At 37.6% G+C, this 17,862-nt stretch overlaps 2 protein-coding genes across 2 annotated transcripts; one reads left to right on the top strand and one right to left on the bottom strand.

Moving 5' to 3' along the window:
* Positions 1 to 1,026: 1,026 nt before the first annotated feature.
* Positions 1,027 to 5,029, bottom strand: LOC139728871 (DNA polymerase epsilon subunit 3-like). The gene is made up of 4 exons (XM_071639807.1): positions 4,964 to 5,029; positions 3,723 to 3,808; positions 2,924 to 3,042; positions 1,027 to 1,340 (listed from the first exon to the last, which is right to left on the bottom strand). Exons 1-4 carry the CDS (start codon positions 5,027 to 5,029, stop codon positions 1,027 to 1,029), a joined length of 585 nt encoding a protein of 194 aa, XP_071495908.1.
* Positions 5,030 to 8,668: 3,639 nt separating this feature from the next.
* Positions 8,669 to 16,163, top strand: LOC139728882 (surfeit locus protein 1-like). Its single transcript, XM_071639817.1, has 8 exons — positions 8,669 to 8,734; positions 9,848 to 10,110; positions 10,713 to 10,895; positions 11,826 to 11,898; positions 12,490 to 12,537; positions 13,314 to 13,428; positions 13,918 to 13,999; positions 15,843 to 16,163. The coding sequence occupies exons 1-8, from the start codon at positions 8,669 to 8,671 to the stop codon at positions 15,916 to 15,918; spliced, it is 906 nt and encodes a 301-aa protein (XP_071495918.1). The 3' UTR covers positions 15,919 to 16,163.
* The last annotated feature ends 1,699 nt before the right edge of the window (positions 16,164 to 17,862 follow it).

Below are 17,862 nucleotides of genomic sequence, written 5' to 3'. Positions count from 1 at the left end.
ACTGCGTTTCCAAGGACTTCGTTATAACAGGAGTCCCCTGTTGTACTGCAATACATGTATAGCCTACGTGTATAATGACATTAGCCCACGGCTGACTTTGCACCAGGGTGAGCATTGACTGAAAGTGTTGTATAAAAATGTCCCAGCCAGGTACTGGCAAAATCCAAACGCTGGAAATATTTCCCATCCAGTTCCAGCAGCGCTGCACGTACCTACAGTAAGCAAGGAGCCATGGAGAGCCTTCTCCTTCTTTGGTAGGAAAAACAAAAAGTACAAACCAAGAAATGCTGACCCAAAGTGGGACTATGAATAAATCTCAAAGATACATCATATTGTTGTTGTTATTGCTGCTGCTACATAGGGTCGTCATGCAGGATGGAGTCTAACTACTACTGAGAAGAAAGCTGAAGCTCCAGCGGTAGGCAAGCCCCAGTAATAGACCAGCCCTTGGGAAAGACAAGCCACTGGTGACAGGGAGACCCTAGTGACAGGCTAGCCCAAACAAGAGGGTCTTTGGAGCCCCATCTACATGTAAATGTCTTTATTTTACACCCTTGTATGCATTGTGGAAGTGCAGACTTGTGTCTGAAACTACCATAATTTTTTTTTTCATCATCTAGGCTTGTAACTTTTTGAAGCTAGAAAATGAGTTTTGCTTTTGGCACCAACATATGTGTAAGCTTCATGAGTTACAGCTTTATCAGACAAGTAGGGGTCCTAACCTTGAGATACATATTTCTGCTCAGAATCTCACTTCCCAGACTATAAAAATGGAGCAACAGAAAAAAAAAAAAATGACACGTATCAAGCTTCTGGAATTTTGTGAAGAGGTCTGCCATCATAGCATGTAAGGCTGATCACAGTGAATATCCACCTCCATGGTTCAAATTCAACCGACTGCCGATCCTTTATGTTACAGGCAACACTCTTTGATGCTGTCTCTACGCACAGAATTAGAGGAGGTGAGATAAGTACATTGTAATGTGTTCCAGTTCAGAGGTTTATCCCTGCATATCCACCAGACACTCATTTATCCACGATTTCCTCCACATCTGGACTGTCTACCTGCTGGTCGTCACCACCGGCAGAAAGTTTCCCTTTGTCTTTCTCCTTTCCATCCGTCACTTCTTCAACCTCTTCTACATCATCATCGTCATCCTCTTCATCATTATCATCATCATCCATCTCCTCCTCATCATCCTCATCGTCTTCTTCATCGTCATCATCATCATCTTCTTCATCATCATCCTCGTCACCTTCCTTGCTGGTGTCTTGGTCCTCTCTGTTCCTTTTTCTCTGCTCCGATGCCTCTTTCTTGCCCTTCTGACTGGCCCTGAAAGCTAGAGGAGATACAGAAAAGAAAAATATGCACAGATTTATCAGAAATAACATTCGGTTGAATGCAAACACAAATAAAATCTATCTGGTCTACACATCTCAAATCAGATGGGCAAATCACTTTTATTCTGGTATGAGACACAATAAAATGTACATACAGTACACCATACTCAATAGAAAAAGTGAACAAAAAAGAAGTACCAACACAGTTGCCAAACTAAAAGTCACTTTCCTCAACTACGCAGTGTATTGTAAGTTCTGCATACTGATTACTTTAAGAGTGATGCTTCTTGAAATGAGTGATTAATACAATCAATTCTCTAACATTTTTGGTACTGGTGTTTGGATGGCTTTCCTCCAGTTTTGTTATTATGAGCACAGGACATCATAGCAGTCAAAATAATGGTGGTCCAGCCATACAAAGGTTTAATTGTTCATATTTTAAAGAACATTTTTTTGTAGAATTTTGATGTACTGTATTAATTACAGTATTGATACTGTATTTACAACAGGGATAAAAATATAAGAAAATGAAAGGCATATGGGACCTGCAAAATTTCCTCTTTAGATTGGGTACATGTATCTTGCTATACCCAACTTTGTTATAATGAGGCTCCACTATAATATTCTTTCAAAGTCCCTTTGATCATATTCATTCAAATACCTACAATGTCATGCAGTTGCTATAAGAGACAAATAAGTTTGTTATGATATGTCCATTATGCCCTCATTACCAGAAAGATATGTGGATTGTTTAATCCTGTCAGGATTACCATTTGAAAATGCTTTTGAGATCGCACATAAATGTCCAGACAGCAGGGCTGAAAGAGTTAATCAATTATAACAAAGATGAAGACTTACAAAGTCACATTACATCAGGATTTGGGGAAACCAGGGGGGCATTTCATGAAGGAACTTGTCGGATAAAATATTTGACAAGTCAATTATATCCGACAAGTTTTGAGAAATTCTTAAGTCTGATTGGCTGATTTCTCTGAACTTGTCGGATATAATTGACTTGTCGGACATTTTATCCGACAAGTCCCTTCATGAAATGCCCCCCAGGTCTACTTTCTTTTTGAAATGTGAAAGATGTTATGATTACCATATTTAGAGATATAAGGAGATTTATTACTTTACACATGGAGGCAACTTTAATACAATGCAGTGTGGGATGTTGAAACTGATTTAATGTGGAAATAATTCCATTAAAAACCCCACAACAATGCTCTGCCATAGGGACTACCAGATGCAAAAGAGAGGAAGATGGTTAAATTTCCATCCAGACACAGAATATTCATGGACATGGTAGGTTTAATTTACATTTGTCTTATCATTTTCTCACTAGTCTATTCACATTAGGTCGTAGTTAACATCCCATTGTGTAAATGTAGCGACTTTGTTTGAGCACAGACATTCAATAACACATTTTATACGTTTGCAATGCACAATTGAAACACACCAGTGAAATAAATCTGAAAGTGGTATTTCTTCTTTTTCTAATCTCATGGGTAAAGCATGTTCATGAACTTTTTGCACTTGACAACCCTGGGTCTTCAAGCAATTATGGCTTCTCTTTTCTCACCTTCAAGATTTGCCTTCAGAGGTTCAATAAATTCCTCAAATTCCATGTCCTCCAGGGCAGAAAATACATCAGTAGCATTCAAAGTCTTTCGTTTTCCCTTGATGGCATGTGTGTTGGCACTGGACGTGGGAAGTTGAAAATGAGCAAAGAAGCAAGGAAAACATGAAATGAGGATAATTTCTTTCAAATTAACACACACAACTTAAAATGCGGTAAATAAGTTATCAGCATGAGCTACATTTCAAAGCATTGTAATTTCATTTTGATCACTACGTAAGATACGAGTAATGAATTTTCTTCAGACAAGACATTAATGAAAGTTCCACAAATACATCAGCTCTTTGCAATAAAATAATGATTACAAGAAGAATACCATGGTAGAGTTTCTCATATTTGATGACAAAAGTAAAATGTATACTGCAATAAATTTCGAGTTTCTACTCATTAGCGCAATCCCAAACTCTTATCAAAATTTATCTAGTTGAATATATTTTACCTTAGTACCAGTATGAAATTCATTTTGAACTACAGTACAATGACTGAAAAAAAAGAGAAATACATGTACTAAGAATATAAATTTGAGGCAAAATTCAAACATTCAGAAAGACAAGACAGTTTGTATGTCAAGTCTAGCAAAGATTGCAGTGAGCTGCAATGAAAAATAAAGACACAGACACAGACACACACACACACACACATACACAAAACCTTAAAACAAACCCTTAACAAACCTGTCCTCATATGACTCCATGCATGTGTATTAATTGTGCAATGTGAAAATAAAAAATAAAAAACTCACCATGACGTTGCATAGAGCACAAACACACTTGCAGCTTTGGAGACTGCATTTCTGGCTTCCTTGGACACACTTATTCCATCTGGTATCTACAGAAAGAGGATAGATTGATCATGATGATGATTACTTCCAATATGAATAATTTTTATAAGTGAACACATCTTTAAAAGCTCCTTTGTTGTGTACACAAGCAATCATACATCTACAGTATTTCCTCAATCTCATTTGTTTGTGATAACTTCTCATTACAAGTTCTGTTCTAAATGCTGTACTGTTTCCCCAGTAGATCTCAGTCTTCTTTATACATGTACCTCTACCTGGTAATTTTCATGAAAGCAAGTGCCCAACTGATTGATGGTCAAACAAAGTTGAATAATAGATTTTTTTTCTTAATTTCAAGTAAAGAACAGATGAATTGTTCTTGTAAATGTTGCATCAGAAGTGGTTCGAACCCCTGACTGTGAAAATATGAAAATTTCATAAATGTCAGAATATATTTCTATTCTTCAAACATACTGCCTGCTGGTAACTTCACGATAATATGCTGGAGTGTCATGTTTTGAGGGATGTTTTCTCATTTATTTCTGCCTTTATTTCATGATCACAATACCACTCCTTATTTAGTCTATATCCCCCCCCCCCCTTCTAATAACACTATTTATGTTGTATACATTTACCAAGGTTTTTATTTTCAGGAATTCTGCAAGTCAAGTGCTATTCCTGAATTAAAAATGCAAAGTTATTAACTTTGACCTTAACATGAATCCAACATGCACGTTTACATGTCTCCCTTCATTACTGTACTCCATGACTGCACATTTTACCACTCATGAAAGGTTGGAAGTCAAGATTTGCAAAAAAAAAAATAGACTGGCTGAATATATGGCATATACTGTAAAAGTGGAAATTTTCGCGGTGTTCAAATTTTTGCGCATTTCGCGCAACCAGAACAAGCGCGAAAATAAAAGCACGCGAATATTTTTGCTTGCCATATGTGCCTGTACGTGATGTCTTGATTCCGCGGAATTAAAAACATGCGAAACTCTTCCGACCCGGCCAAGCGCGAAAAATTAGTCACGCGAAAATATCCACTTTTACAGTACACATATTGTAGAGTTAACAAGTTTGAGGGAGAAAACGAGGACACAAAATATGTTAAGTTTCTTTAAATCCATATGAAAAAACAAACATACAAATGCCTAAAGAACTGTCTAACTCTAAACTGCAATGAACCAATGACTTACAGCATCTTTCATGATTCTTGTGATGACAGAGAGAGGGAGGTTCAAGTCCTCTGGTCGCTCAGCCATTGTCACTAGAAATAAAATCCTGTTAACAGAACAAAGGGATGAATGATCTTGTAAGTTCATAGAGTAGTGCAGTGACCTGTCATTTCAAGCCAGCAGAAATCACCTGATGGCAAAGTCAGTAGTACAGTACAGTACTGGTATTTAAAGTTGCTAGAATTGTTTGGGGGAAAAAAAAAGAAAAGCCCTCTATAAGAGTGCAGTAAATCTGGAAATATTGCATTGCAGGGATGCCAAGTTCAAAAAATTTTTATGAGTGAGATTTTCATGAGTCGGTATCTCGGCGAGCGAATGTGCGCGCAAGCAAGGGTGTGGGAGGGGTTTCCCCCCTGTGGCCTTCCACGGTAGGGAGCTTTTTCATCTTTTAGCTCTTAGTGGTAATATCAGGTGCATTCTCAAGTGACTATTTTTTACTTATTTTGAAAGACAAAAGGAAAATATACCTTCAATTGCAATTATCACTTTAATCTTGTGAGCTATGTTCATTATTAAAGGCCTAAGTTGAAGACTTCCCAAGATGCGTGAGAAAAATGGGTGCCATGCGTGAGATCCTGAGACGGCCCCTAAATGCTTGAGTCTCACGCAGAATGCGTGAGACTTGGTAGCTCTGGCATTGTACAGTAGTCTGATATCCAGTTTATAAATATTAGGTACAGGGTTCAAACATCCTTCTTTTTTCCCCTCAGGATTGGATTATTAGAGGGCTATAAACAATGAGCAAAGAAAGTGGACACAACGGTAAAATACATGCACTGTAACTGCAAGTTAATAGGGCCTAGCTAACACTAACAGTTAGACCTAGGGCCTACTTTTGTAAAACTAAAGTAAAAGTTAATTCATTCAAACTTATTAAATAAGTTTAGATCTAGGTCCTAGGTAGGCATGATGAAAAGAAGAAAAAATCCTATCTGGTTTTTTTTCAAAAATCGAGTTTTAATCAACCGATGCAGAGCGCCCATTTAATCACCGTGCAAAGTTGCGACAATTTATACGTCAGATGTGAGATGAATAGAAATGAATAGGGGGGCCTCATGAGGCGGGGGGGGGGGGGGGGGGGGGGGGGGGGGGGGCGGTCCTCATGAGGCGGGGCAGTCCTTGTACGCGGTCATCATGAGCGGGTTTCCCGGACTGTGTGTTACTTATAAATTCATTAGTCAGTGTAAATTTAAACAAAGTAAATTTAGGTCTGGGTATGCCTAGTGACGGTGTAAGTTAACAAACTTGTTATATTTAACTGTTAGACTGAGAAGCTCTAGAATCAGTGTAGATATACAGTGCACTCCCGTTATAACGAAATGCTCGGGACCGGCCGTTTTCTTTCGTTATAACGAAATTTCGTTATAACCGAACAAATACAATATATAACAAAAACAAGGTAACCACGCGTATATCATTTATGTTTGTTGAATACTCATCATACACTGGAAAGCTATGTGAAATGGAATGGTACCCAGGCTTATTAATGTCGTTTGGAAATTACATATAAAAGAAAGCATAAAGTTGTTTTTGTTACACAATCACAGTCGCGTAGAAAATGATAGTTTAGGATTCCGTTACAGTTCGCTATTCCAAAGATTCGTTTCTTACTAAAGTTCGTTACTCCGAAAGACTCTTTGTTCCGAAGTTTCGCCATTCCCGAGAATCCAAAGGTTTGTTCATTATTTTGAAGCTTCGCTCTTCCGACGATTCGTTATTCCGAAAGTTCATGATTTACATATAAATATTTTATTGTTCGTTTTCTGAAGGCTCGTTGATCGGAAAATGAAATGAGTTTCGTCATTCCGAAGGTTTCTAAATGAAAAAAATGAGAATGGTTCACTGTTCCGAAGGTTTTTTAATCCGGCAATGAAATAAGGTTTGTTATTCCGAAGAAGGTTTGTAAATCCCCCCCCCCCCCAAAAAAAAAAAAAATGCGAAAGGTTAGTTATTTCGTAGGTTCGGTTATCTTAAGACGATTATGAAATTTGCGATTCTCAAGTTTTGATAGTGGACACACCTTTTTTCACCTTTGGATTAACGAAACTTTTTTTAATGTTCCATTAACGAAAGTTTAGAATTCCTATCATTGCCTGACTAACGAACCATCGTAATAAGAACCATATCGGTTTAACGAACTTTAGTAATAAACGAACTGTTTGAATAACGCCAAAATGTTCGTAATAACAAACCCTATTTCATTTCCGAACCAACGGACATTTTAGGTGTATTAGAATCTGTGTGTTTTGTAATAAAGTACCTTCGGAACAATAAAACGAACCTTTTGTTTAATTTCAGATTATTGGTATTACAATAATGCAAGTCCCCCTCGGAAACTGCGCAGGACACAACGAGCGAACACGTACACAGTGATGTGAAGCGTTCGCCCATGCATGCAGAGACGCTATAAATGCTTATTCCGCTACGTATTTTCAGAAGCGATTCGCGTTTCGTTATAACGGAGCACATTTCTTTTGTTTTTCTTTGTCAGTGGTGCTCAGAAAAGATTTTGTTATAACGGAAATTTCGTTATAACCGTGTTCGTGAATATAAACGAATTTTGTAACACAGATTTCAATGGCGATAATTTTGGGACCAGAAGTTTTACTTCGTTATAACGAAATTTCGTTATAACCGTGTTTGTTATAACGGGAGTGCACTGTACTAGCTAGTTAACAGTAAGTTTACAAATACAATGATTTAAGGGCACTGCTACCATGGCTACGTACTGCCCTGGCTGGTACATCATCCTATTCAAAAAAATTAAAAAAATTAAAAAAAAATAAAAAAATGTTTCTCTTTAAATGTGGAATTCAATGAGTGACAATTAGCACCTCTTTTACTGCCTAGGATGAATATTTTACATATAAATGCTAGGTACTCAACAACGCAATCCAATATCACAGTGCAGTGTCCGTGATATGCGCATGCATTAGGAATATTAATAGTCCCACATTATAATTTCCACGTTAGTGTTCATCAGCTTTGAAGACAACGCTAATACAAAACCGTGATATTACACGCAGAATCATCACATTTTCTAAAGAATTCCTGACATAATCCATAAACCTCAATAAACATAGATTACTTACCCTACTTTTTACTGGGTAATTAGAATTTCTATGTAGAGTTCTACCGGTTTCCAGCATAAGCCACCTGTAATGTTATTTTTTCAATTCCCGCGTGTTGATGTTCACAGAAATTGTCTAAATGTAATAAATTTAGATTTCTATATCTACATTGAGAGTCTCATTAAAATGGACTTCATTTTGTTTTATTTATATAAATACATTTCTTATATTTATCTTTGGATTTTTTTGATGCCTTAATTTGGTAGAAAAGATGATCATACTGACTGCAGAAAATCAATTGGAGAACGAGGCGACTACGGGGACTATGCATAGCGTACGGCAACGGTTGGTGTCACGGCAAGCGTGCAATGCCATGGTGGTTTTGTAATTCTCGAACACACGTAACACGCGCTAACCTGCTGGTGGCCTGGGACAAGACTGCACGTTGCATGCATGCTAGCAATGCTGCTGCGGGGAGGAGGATCGAATTGCTGACATCCGCGACATAGCGCAAACTGTGGTGTAGAATCTAGTAGAATTTTAAGACTGACCCGACACCACTACTTCCCCCAAATTTATATAGCGGTATTCCAAAATGTCTTCGGCATATGGGTTTCGATTCATAGCAAGATCACTTCGGAAGAGATGGAATTCACCTCGGGTATGTATGGCATATCCCACCAGATCCAGATCCAGATCCAGATCCATAGATTTTAGAGCGGGAAGTGCAAGTGAATCGTGTGTGAGACAAAGTCAGAGTCAAAGACTTCTCTATCTGGACAGACGGATATTTCTGTCCCCTGCAGCTGCAGCCAACAGCCAGCTGCACTGTGCATACATTATAATTATGTAGACATGGTAGATGTAGATGTAATTTAGGTCTGTACTAGCTAGTCGGCACTACACTAGGTCTAGCGTTAGACTAGTCAGTGACAGTGTAGGAATTCTAGGATGGGGGGTTGGGTGTCCAGACGCTTAAGACTCTCGCGTACTGACTTGCTTATTTTACTTTGAATACGCATTTACGCACAGCTCCTCACTGACAAACAACTGTTTACGTAGGCGCGTCATTGTCACACCTTAGACACAGGGATGCCAAGTTCAAAAAATTTCTATGAGTGAGATTTTCATAACTCAGCATCTACTGTAATATTAATAAGCGCGCGAATTTGCACGCGAGCGAGGGTGGGAGGGGTTTTTTACCCCTCCCATGGTATTGAGCTTTTTCAATTTCTAGCTCTTATGGTATAATGGTGGAATCAGGTGCATACCATACTTAAGTGACTTTCTTAAATACTTATTTTGAAAGACAAAAGGGAAATACACCTTCAATTGCATGCAGCTATTATTGGTTTTGAAGGATTTTTTGTGGGCGTATCCACAGATCCAAGAAATCTGTTCAAAGAAAAATAGAACTACTAGAAGAAAAATTAGATTATTATGGAATGTTTCTTGATATCAATAATTAGATAATTTCACTGTAAAAGTGATGTTGAGGGTATCATAAATCAACACAAATCAAAATGCATGTGTATTCCAGGGAATCTTTTAGTTTTTGTAGTAGAATATTGTTCTGTTTTATAATTTCTAGTTTGATTGTGAATAATGCCACTGTTTTTTGAAAAGATGCATACCAAGGTAATTTAATTGTTTTTTACAATGATGGTAACCAAAAATGGTTTCTGACTGATGAGTACACTTGTATGTGCATACATTTCAGAGGACTTGAAACGTATTTAGTTCTCTTTCTTTCTCTATTTGTCGCTGTGAACAGCAATGTAGACTCCTGAATCAGCATCAGAATTCAGGCCTTCCTTCCTCACCTGTGCAATTAAGCAACACCCAGCGTTTGAGTTCTACCCAAGCCAGCCAGGGAGACGAGAGCGGCTCCACAGCGTTTAGCAATCTCCTGCTCATCATACCTGTAGCTGCCTTTGGCCTGGGAACGTGGCAAGTGAAACGACGCGAGTGGAAACTTGGTCTCATTAGGGAGCTAGAGGAGAGGACGAGTGCTCCTCCTGTCCCATTACCATTAGAGTGAGTTTCATTTCATGTCATTATGGTTCCAAAGAAAGTGATCCTGTTTTTTTCTGTATAAAGAGAGAAAGCAATGCCCAAGATCAACTGCTTTTTCAAGTCTTTTGTCTTAATTTGATGCTACATTTTTAAATACATGTAGGTCATATCGTAGACACCAATGAAATCCTATTTACCACAGTTGTGAATTCACTAGTATGTGTATTCGTCAACTACAGTTTTGTAACAGAGCAAAGTTATACTCTATATCACATCTTTTCAACCCAAGAATATTTCATTTTGCAAAAAAAAAAACTTCATGTTTGAAGTGATCTGATCTCTGTACATTGTAACTCAGTGCCAGTGTATGCTTCCCCCTCACACCTCCATTTGTGTAGGGACAACAATGTGTCTATTCGAATGTTTGTTTGACAGGACTGATTCCATTGTTTTGTCAGCAGACAACATTATTGGTAAATATTTAAGCAATGCTTACAAGAGTTTTAACTAGAATTTTATCTTTGATATTGATAACAAGTGTATGGATAATGTAAAAAATTGTAGTTAGGAAATCATATTTGATATTTCCTTGTTCTTTTGACTGCATGTATATTCTACTACAGGCCTTCAGAGTTGCAGGAACTACAGTACAGGAAGGTCAGTGTAAGAGGTCAGTTTGACCACTCGAGAGAGATGTATGTCCTTCCACGTAGTAGACTGGACACAGAGGGATCAAACCAAAGTCCCATGGCAACCGGAGATTCGGGCGTTCATGTCATCACACCGTTCCACTGTACAGATCTTGGGTGAGTTAAGAGCCATTCCAGGCACACCTGCTTTATGGTGAATACTTTAAAACCCATAATTTTTGTGTGCATAAAATTTTGCAAAATTTGCAAGGAGCCAATACTTGTGAAAGTGTTTGTCTACTCGGTGCATTGAACCAAAGATAGTAGAGATAACAAGATACGAAGGCGCGCGATAAAAATGGACACAAAATGGCTACCCTACATGACGATACAAAAGAGAGCTAAGTACAAACTCAGTACACCTAGAAACATCATTCATTTCCAAAGGTAGTGGTATTTTTATTATCTTAAAAAGATTTAAAAATTACACTCGTAGTTTTTTATAGATTAAGGGGATTAGTTTGAAGAACGAGATTTTAAAGTGATAAGGATTATTTCATGGAGGTAAAAATTTAGCAACAACATGATCTAAAAATAGAGTTCAGGCTACACTCCCCTAAAGACGCTTGATAAACAACAACAACTTCAAAAACAGCGCGTCTCAGGCAAAGACGCACATCACCTGAGACGCGCTATCTTTGAAGTTAGGTACTGTGGTCTCAGGTGATGTGCGTAATACGCTTGAGGACCACGCGCTATCCATTTGTTTTGTACAGGATTAGCGCGCACTTTCGTGTCTTATTAGTTAAGCGTCTTTGATTGAACGCCAGTAGCAACTATCAAAGTTTCATGCTGTGAATATTTCAGGACTCAGCACTCCACTGTGTAGATTGCTTTGTCAATATACTGTAAATGAGGTGAATGTGTGATTTTTTTTTTCCAGGCAACAAGATCTTTGAATATTCTGTAACCTATGTGTATTCAGTCATTCATTCAGGAGGTTGTACAGTTTGGCAATTATACTATCCACATTTTATTTCAGGTGATTGTTTTCTTTAAATGGCGAAGTTGTGGTACCTAAAGTCTACATACCTCTGTTATTTTCAGGGTCGACATCCTTGTGAATAGGGGTTGGGTACCAAGGAAAAAGATGAAACCAGAGACAAGACTTCAGGGGCAGGTAAGATTCAACCAAATATGAATTCATCATCTCATAAATAAGTCTAATGCCTCTAAAATCAAATCGCCAAACAACTGTTGCACCTTGTGCTTCTTATTAAAGATGTTTTTCTATGCCATATTTCAAAGTGAATCAATTCCTTTTCATTTAATTCACTGTGTGTAGTTTTTAGATGAAGGGTTGAACAATATCATTCAGAGATGCTCTCTATTCTTTGGGCTTTTCTTTTTTGTTTGTTTTCCAGAAGACTTCGGCATTTATCAGCAGTGGCCTAGCCAATGAATCTACTCTTTCACTCATTACATGTATCTTTTCAACAGGATTTTTGGTACAGGTGACTTCTGTCTTAACAAAGTCCTTGTGACCTTCAGTTTTCTTACGTTATATCGAAATTTCATTGTTATAGCTAACAGAAAAGGTATATAAAGTTGTATTGGTGGTAATTCTTAGACTTTGATATTTACATTGTGGTAAAAAAAAAAAAGATTGTCATAACCATATTTGATATCACAAAAAAATGCATGTAGATATTGATGATTGAATATATAGTTATCAAAATATTGATATGGATCCCTTTATGCTTAATTTCAGATTCCAGGTGAAATAGACCTTGTTGGAGTTGTGAGACTTACAGAAAAGGTATGTATTTATGTACCATGAAATTTTAAGAGTTCATCCTCTGCAGTCCCCTGTCTACACGTTGTGTATTTGTTCCATTTTGTACATGTGAATGTCACCTGTGTCTGCATAAGTATATTTTATTATTTGTACCATACAAATGATAATGTATGTCTGTGGCTACTGTGTATGAATGTTGTGTTTAACAGTATAATTGGGAAGTGTTTTATTTTGCCTATGAAATAGTCATGCTTACAACATTCAGTGTTTGCATTTTGGAGCCAACAAACTGCCTCAAATGCATCAATTAAAGAAGAAAGTGTTTATTTTTACGTGGGGTCTGTTGCGTCTGTTTTGTTTCCAATTAAACAGCATAAGTCATTTGGTTACCTTATAAAGTTTACAGGCTGAAGTCGAGTAGCGAGTTGTTCCTTTCGCCATAGCTTAGAGTGTGTCTGCTGATCACTAGCAATGATTGTAATACTGTATTCCTGGTATGATCTTTGTACATGACTTTCGTTTTACCATCAAGGAAGTGATGGTGGTACTCAACTGCAAAAATGTCATTTATGTGAAACTCAAACAATAATAAGGCTGCATCACCACTAATGTGTAAGAAATGCTGATAAACCAACTCTATTTCTTGAGTGCCTCGTCTTGAACTTTCTCTCCTGCAAACTTTTCCATTCACGTGGGGTTCCTTGTTCTAATGTATTTGCATATATGCATATTCATAGCACAGCTGATAACCTGGTGTTTCTGACAATAATCTGACAAATCTACTGACTTTCTTCCAGCGAGCTCCATTCATGCCTAACAATGATGAGGTGAGGAACGTGTGGCACTATCGTGACCTTGATGCCATGTCCAGAGTGGCTAGTACTGAAGCCATCATGGTGGATGCTGTGTCAGGTGTGTAGCATACATTGTAGTTTATTTTTGTCTTCTACTTCCTGCAAAATGAGTTCCACAAATTTCGAAGAACCTGCAGCAAATTGCAGAGATGCTGAAAGGAAAACAAAAAATGCTTATTCAATTGTTGCAAGCTAGTGGTCTGAAATTTAGTCAGGAGTGGTTTGAGCTTGGAATGGATTATTTAAGATGCCATTTGACATTTGATTGTGAGATTTAGATTAGTGCTTGCATTGTAACATCTTTTCTCACATACTTTTTGATGTGCTTCTCCATGAATTCCCCAGTGAAAAGAATATATTGCGTATGACTTTGTTGTACTTGTAATTCTAATGACTTATCTTTATGTAAGATGTTCTCACCGAAAATTGTGTTTGTTTCTTTTTTTGCCAATGCGCATTCATACGTGCCTTCAATAAAAAAGAGTTAAAATAGTATGGTCAGTTTGGGATAGGTCCGTCTGAACATTGCTGTGTCCTATCCCTGCAGAAAGCACAGTCCCAGGTGGGCCAATTGGAGGGCAAACCAGGGTCTCTCTCAGGAATGAACATTTACAGTATATCCTGACTTGGTAAGTAGTGTGTTGCAGATCTAACCTCTCTTTGAGACGTTAAAAAAAAAGAATTCTTTAGTACATTGCACTCCTGTAATAACGAACACAGTTGTAAAAAAAATTCTGGTTACAACGAAATGAACATTCAGGCCGCAACATTATCGGCTCTGTATTTTCATTGTTTATTTGTTCGGTTTTAACAAAATTTTGATAAAATGAAAGAAGAACTGCAAGGCCTGAGGACTTTGTTATAACGGGAGTCCACTGTAATCATGATTTAACCTCTTTTAGACGAATTGTGATCATTATTTAGGTATTTCTATCTGGAGTCTGATCACAAAATATTGTGACCACAATTCTAGATCCTGTAGTTGCAAATTAAGGTCCAGAGGTGTTTTCGAATGTTGATTTGCTCAATTTGTGGTGCACGCTGCCCATCTAAAAGGCTTGATATCAAGGAACTGGAGCTAAGCTCAACCCTACATTTACTTCTGCCTACAGACCACATGAAATGTAACCTGCCTGCATTACACTAGCCAGCACACACTCTGTGAGTTTGATTGACAGGTTGGGTAGTTTGTACCTCCAAAAGCCAAATCAAGATTACTATGATTTATAGAAATGCTTACAAGATGTCATGATTTCATCTGAAAGAGCTCGTAGAGAGAATCGCACAAACATCAATGAAGTGGTTCTCATTCTGTGTATATGACAGCGAGATATGTGGTAGCTGAAGTTCGCAAAGCACCTTTGAATCACGAAAGCAAAGTGTGAATACAAAAACGTGTGAGAACAAGAATGCCAGACAATTCAATTCTTCAGAAAAAAGTACAATAATAAGCCATGCACTGGATCATGCAACTACAGTAGGTCTAACATGCTACATGTGTCAGGATACAATGATATCTAGGGCAATGACAATACTCTAGTAACAGTACTTCAAATGCAGAACACATTACTTATTTATGTACAGGGAAATCGCTAAAAACTCAGTACATGTAGGGACTACTAGTATTGCCGCTTGTGAGTCATTCTTATATATTTGTGAGAGGTGAAGTAACGATTACTAGACCCTAGCGTAATTTCAAAATCAACAATATGTGAACATGTCCAGCAAGTGGTCCTTTGGGAAAGTGTTTGTAAGTGAACATTTTAGTTTGTACAGTATTCTTTATTTCAAAGAAACATGGTTGAAGGCTCATTCAGTGGTACAAGAGTTAGCATATGTGTGCTGATGTTCACCATTACACATAGTACGTTCTGATGTCCCAGTATCAAAACCCTATAAATGAGGGACAAACTTTCAAGAAAAGAGGACACTATTAAGACAGAGAAGGAAAGATTTTATTTCTTGTTCGATCTTGGCAGAGTAAGTTTGACAAAATGAATAAATGATCTCTGGAAAAAAAAATCCTAGATAAAAGGTGACTTGATCTTCACAAGTAACCACCAAACACATAATAAAAGATTAACCCAGTAGGTTTGTTTGTTTGTTTGTTTGTTCAGGTGAGATACAGTGCTGAAGCTTATTTTTGGTTCAGACTCACAATGAAATTTTCCTCGTATATTAGTACTATAAGACCGGAAATTTTCATGTGCATGAAACATTCACAAATTTTGCGAGGAGCCAAGATTGGTGAAAGTAAGGTACACACAAAAGTATTTTTTGTTCTTTTTTTCCCTACACAATGCATCGAATGCCATTGGCAGTTGGCAAAAGTTTCATTCTGTGAAAAAGGTTGTCTGCTCTAATTCACAAGAGTGTCATGTCACAAATGTTTTGTGGTCCTTCATTAGTCTGTTCTGCTACCAAACTCAAGTTAAACTCGAGGTGAAATTTTATGTTCCTCTGGTCACACAGGTACAGCTTGTCACTGGCCACCACTCTGATGTGGTACTACGGAGTCTACAAGAAACGCAAGGTGCCGAGGATATAGCAGCTACAAGATGTTGGACCGTGCATCATTGCAGCTCATCAGGTTTGAAAACCAAGGTTCCAAGGATATATCAGCGTCAAGCTGTTGGGCTGTGCATCATTGCAGATTAGGTTTGACTGGCCAGCATATTGTTACGCTGTGTATCAGTCAAACCAAGTGTCATCTCACAGCCACAGAAAAAGTTGTGAAAAGCGACGGACATGTTGCCTTGAGCACCTTGAGTTGTACCAAAGAATGTAATTGTGAGTCTTTTTTCTCGTTGGCTCATGATGTTTTCATACAGAAACCGTGATTAGGCAGTGGCATCATGGGTTTTTATACACTTGCTATGTCCACAGTTTGCAGCAAATAGGGATGATGTTGCAAATAATGTGAGAGTGAAAACAAGGTTCTTGAATCAGAGAAGTTCCTTCTACAGGAGTATAGAATTATGTTTGTTTTTCATTCAAATGACCAGTAGCTACATTACTTTATCTAGGCATGACTTTTGCACACAGAACAGTGACAGAAACTAAGAATTTACATGTAAACCCAGCAGGGGACACTGCTTGCCTGTCAATCACTACATAAAACGCAAACCATATAATGTGAGAGGAACGGAATCACAAGAAACGTTTTCATTGAACTGTGGCATTTGAAATTTTTGCTCATTTTGCGCAACCGAAAACTAGTGCGAAAATATAAAAGCATGCTAATATTTTTGCTTGCCATATGTTTGAGTCATTGATGTCTTGATTCTACAGAATTAAAAACATGTGAAACTCTTCTTACCGGCTGAAAGCAAAAATATCCACTTCTACAGTAGTCAGGATGTCAGTATAGTCAGAGGGAATATGTACTTTTCATAAGAATAGATTTTGTAAAAGTCCTTTTTAAATATTTTGTTTATATTGTTTTATGCATTACATACTGTACTCCTCTCCTCCAGCCACGGGCACTGAAATCTAACAAATTTAGACCTTTTGGTCGGATTGTCTGATTAAACTCAAATTTTCACTGATGTCTTGTCCTGATATTGCTGATCAATATCCAACTGATGCTGGAATCGTATATCTTTGGATTTGTAGCCGTGAGGAGCTATGTTGCAGGATATCCGATATTTAATTGCGAGTTCCTATAATGACACAAAAGCGAAGTGTTTAGAAGAGAAGCTGTATTTAGACCTTTTGATCGGATTATCTGATTTTCCTCATACTTTCACTGATGTCTTTTACTGATATTGCTGCATTACTCACTTCACACTTAGACCAATATAAAGGATGTAAAGGTGAACTTTATTCTCAAATAGTCAAGTGTTTCCTATTCCAACTTCTTAGATGAGCCATCGTCATCCCTTTTTGTTCCTCCTCCTTCTCCACCACCATCCAGATCCTTCTCTCAGCTGATAGAAGAGTCATAGATTTTTGGAATCCTGAGGTGGGACGAACTGTGTTGTATCATATCCCATATTTCATCAAGACTTTCTGTAATGAAACAGTGGAAATATGCAGAACATGTGTACGTCTAGGACCATGACTTGAGACCAAAGATGATAGAGTGCGGCACTCTGTCATTTTGTTAGTTTCTGTCATCTTTTACAAATCTGATAATGAAACCTTTAGCTCTTGAGTGTTCCTAAAATATGAAAAATAATTGAGATGAATCATTTCATAGTTAATATGTGTTAATTTATTCATTAATTAATAACATGTGGGGCCAGAAGAAAAAAAAGAACAGTGGTTTTAAACCTTGGCTGTGTTCCAAAAAAGCTCTGGATTCAAAAAGCACATGTAGGTATCTTCAATAGACATTTGATAAATATTATAAGGACAAACATGATACGGCAGCAAATCTCCCTCTGGGTGAAATTAGTCAGAAGATACCCCTTCAATCCACCCACTAGGCCTGCCTGAATGAGATGGTCATCGTGGTTGATCTCGGGAAGACCATGAAGCCTGGCATTTT

The sequence above is a fragment of the Diadema antillarum genome, unplaced genomic scaffold, assembly GCF_040938485.1.
Source record: "Diadema antillarum isolate AM-2024a unplaced genomic scaffold, OU_Dant_1.0 seq00000204_RagTag, whole genome shotgun sequence".
NCBI lineage: Eukaryota > Metazoa > Echinodermata > Echinoidea > Diadematoida > Diadematidae > Diadema > Diadema antillarum.
Note: the sequence above shows the minus strand (reverse complement) of the source record. Positions and strands in the feature narration are given on the sequence as shown.

What these genes read in the sequence shown, in the direction of transcription:
- LOC139728871 (XM_071639807.1), bottom strand. Translation starts at nt 5,029, where the DNA reads ATGGCTGAGCGACCAGAGGACTTGAACCTCCCTCTCTCTGTCATCACA. An exon ending in CAAGAATCATGAAAGATGCT is followed by an intron (nt 3,809 to 4,963) that starts GTAAGTCATTGG and finishes CTCTTTCTGTAG; the next exon opens with ATACCAGATGGAATAAGTGT. An exon ending in TCTGAAGGCAAATCTTGAAG is followed by an intron (nt 1,341 to 2,923) that starts GTGAGAAAAGAG and finishes TATCTCCTCTAG; the next exon opens with CTTTCAGGGCCAGTCAGAAG.
- LOC139728882 (XM_071639817.1), top strand. Translation starts at nt 8,669, where the DNA reads ATGTCTTCGGCATATGGGTTTCGATTCATAGCAAGATCACTTCGGAAG. An exon ending in TTCCACTGTACAGATCTTGG is followed by an intron (nt 10,896 to 11,825) that starts GTGAGTTAAGAG and finishes TGTTATTTTCAG; the next exon opens with GGTCGACATCCTTGTGAATA. An exon ending in AGACAAGACTTCAGGGGCAG is followed by an intron (nt 11,899 to 12,489) that starts GTAAGATTCAAC and finishes GCTTAATTTCAG; the next exon opens with ATTCCAGGTGAAATAGACCT.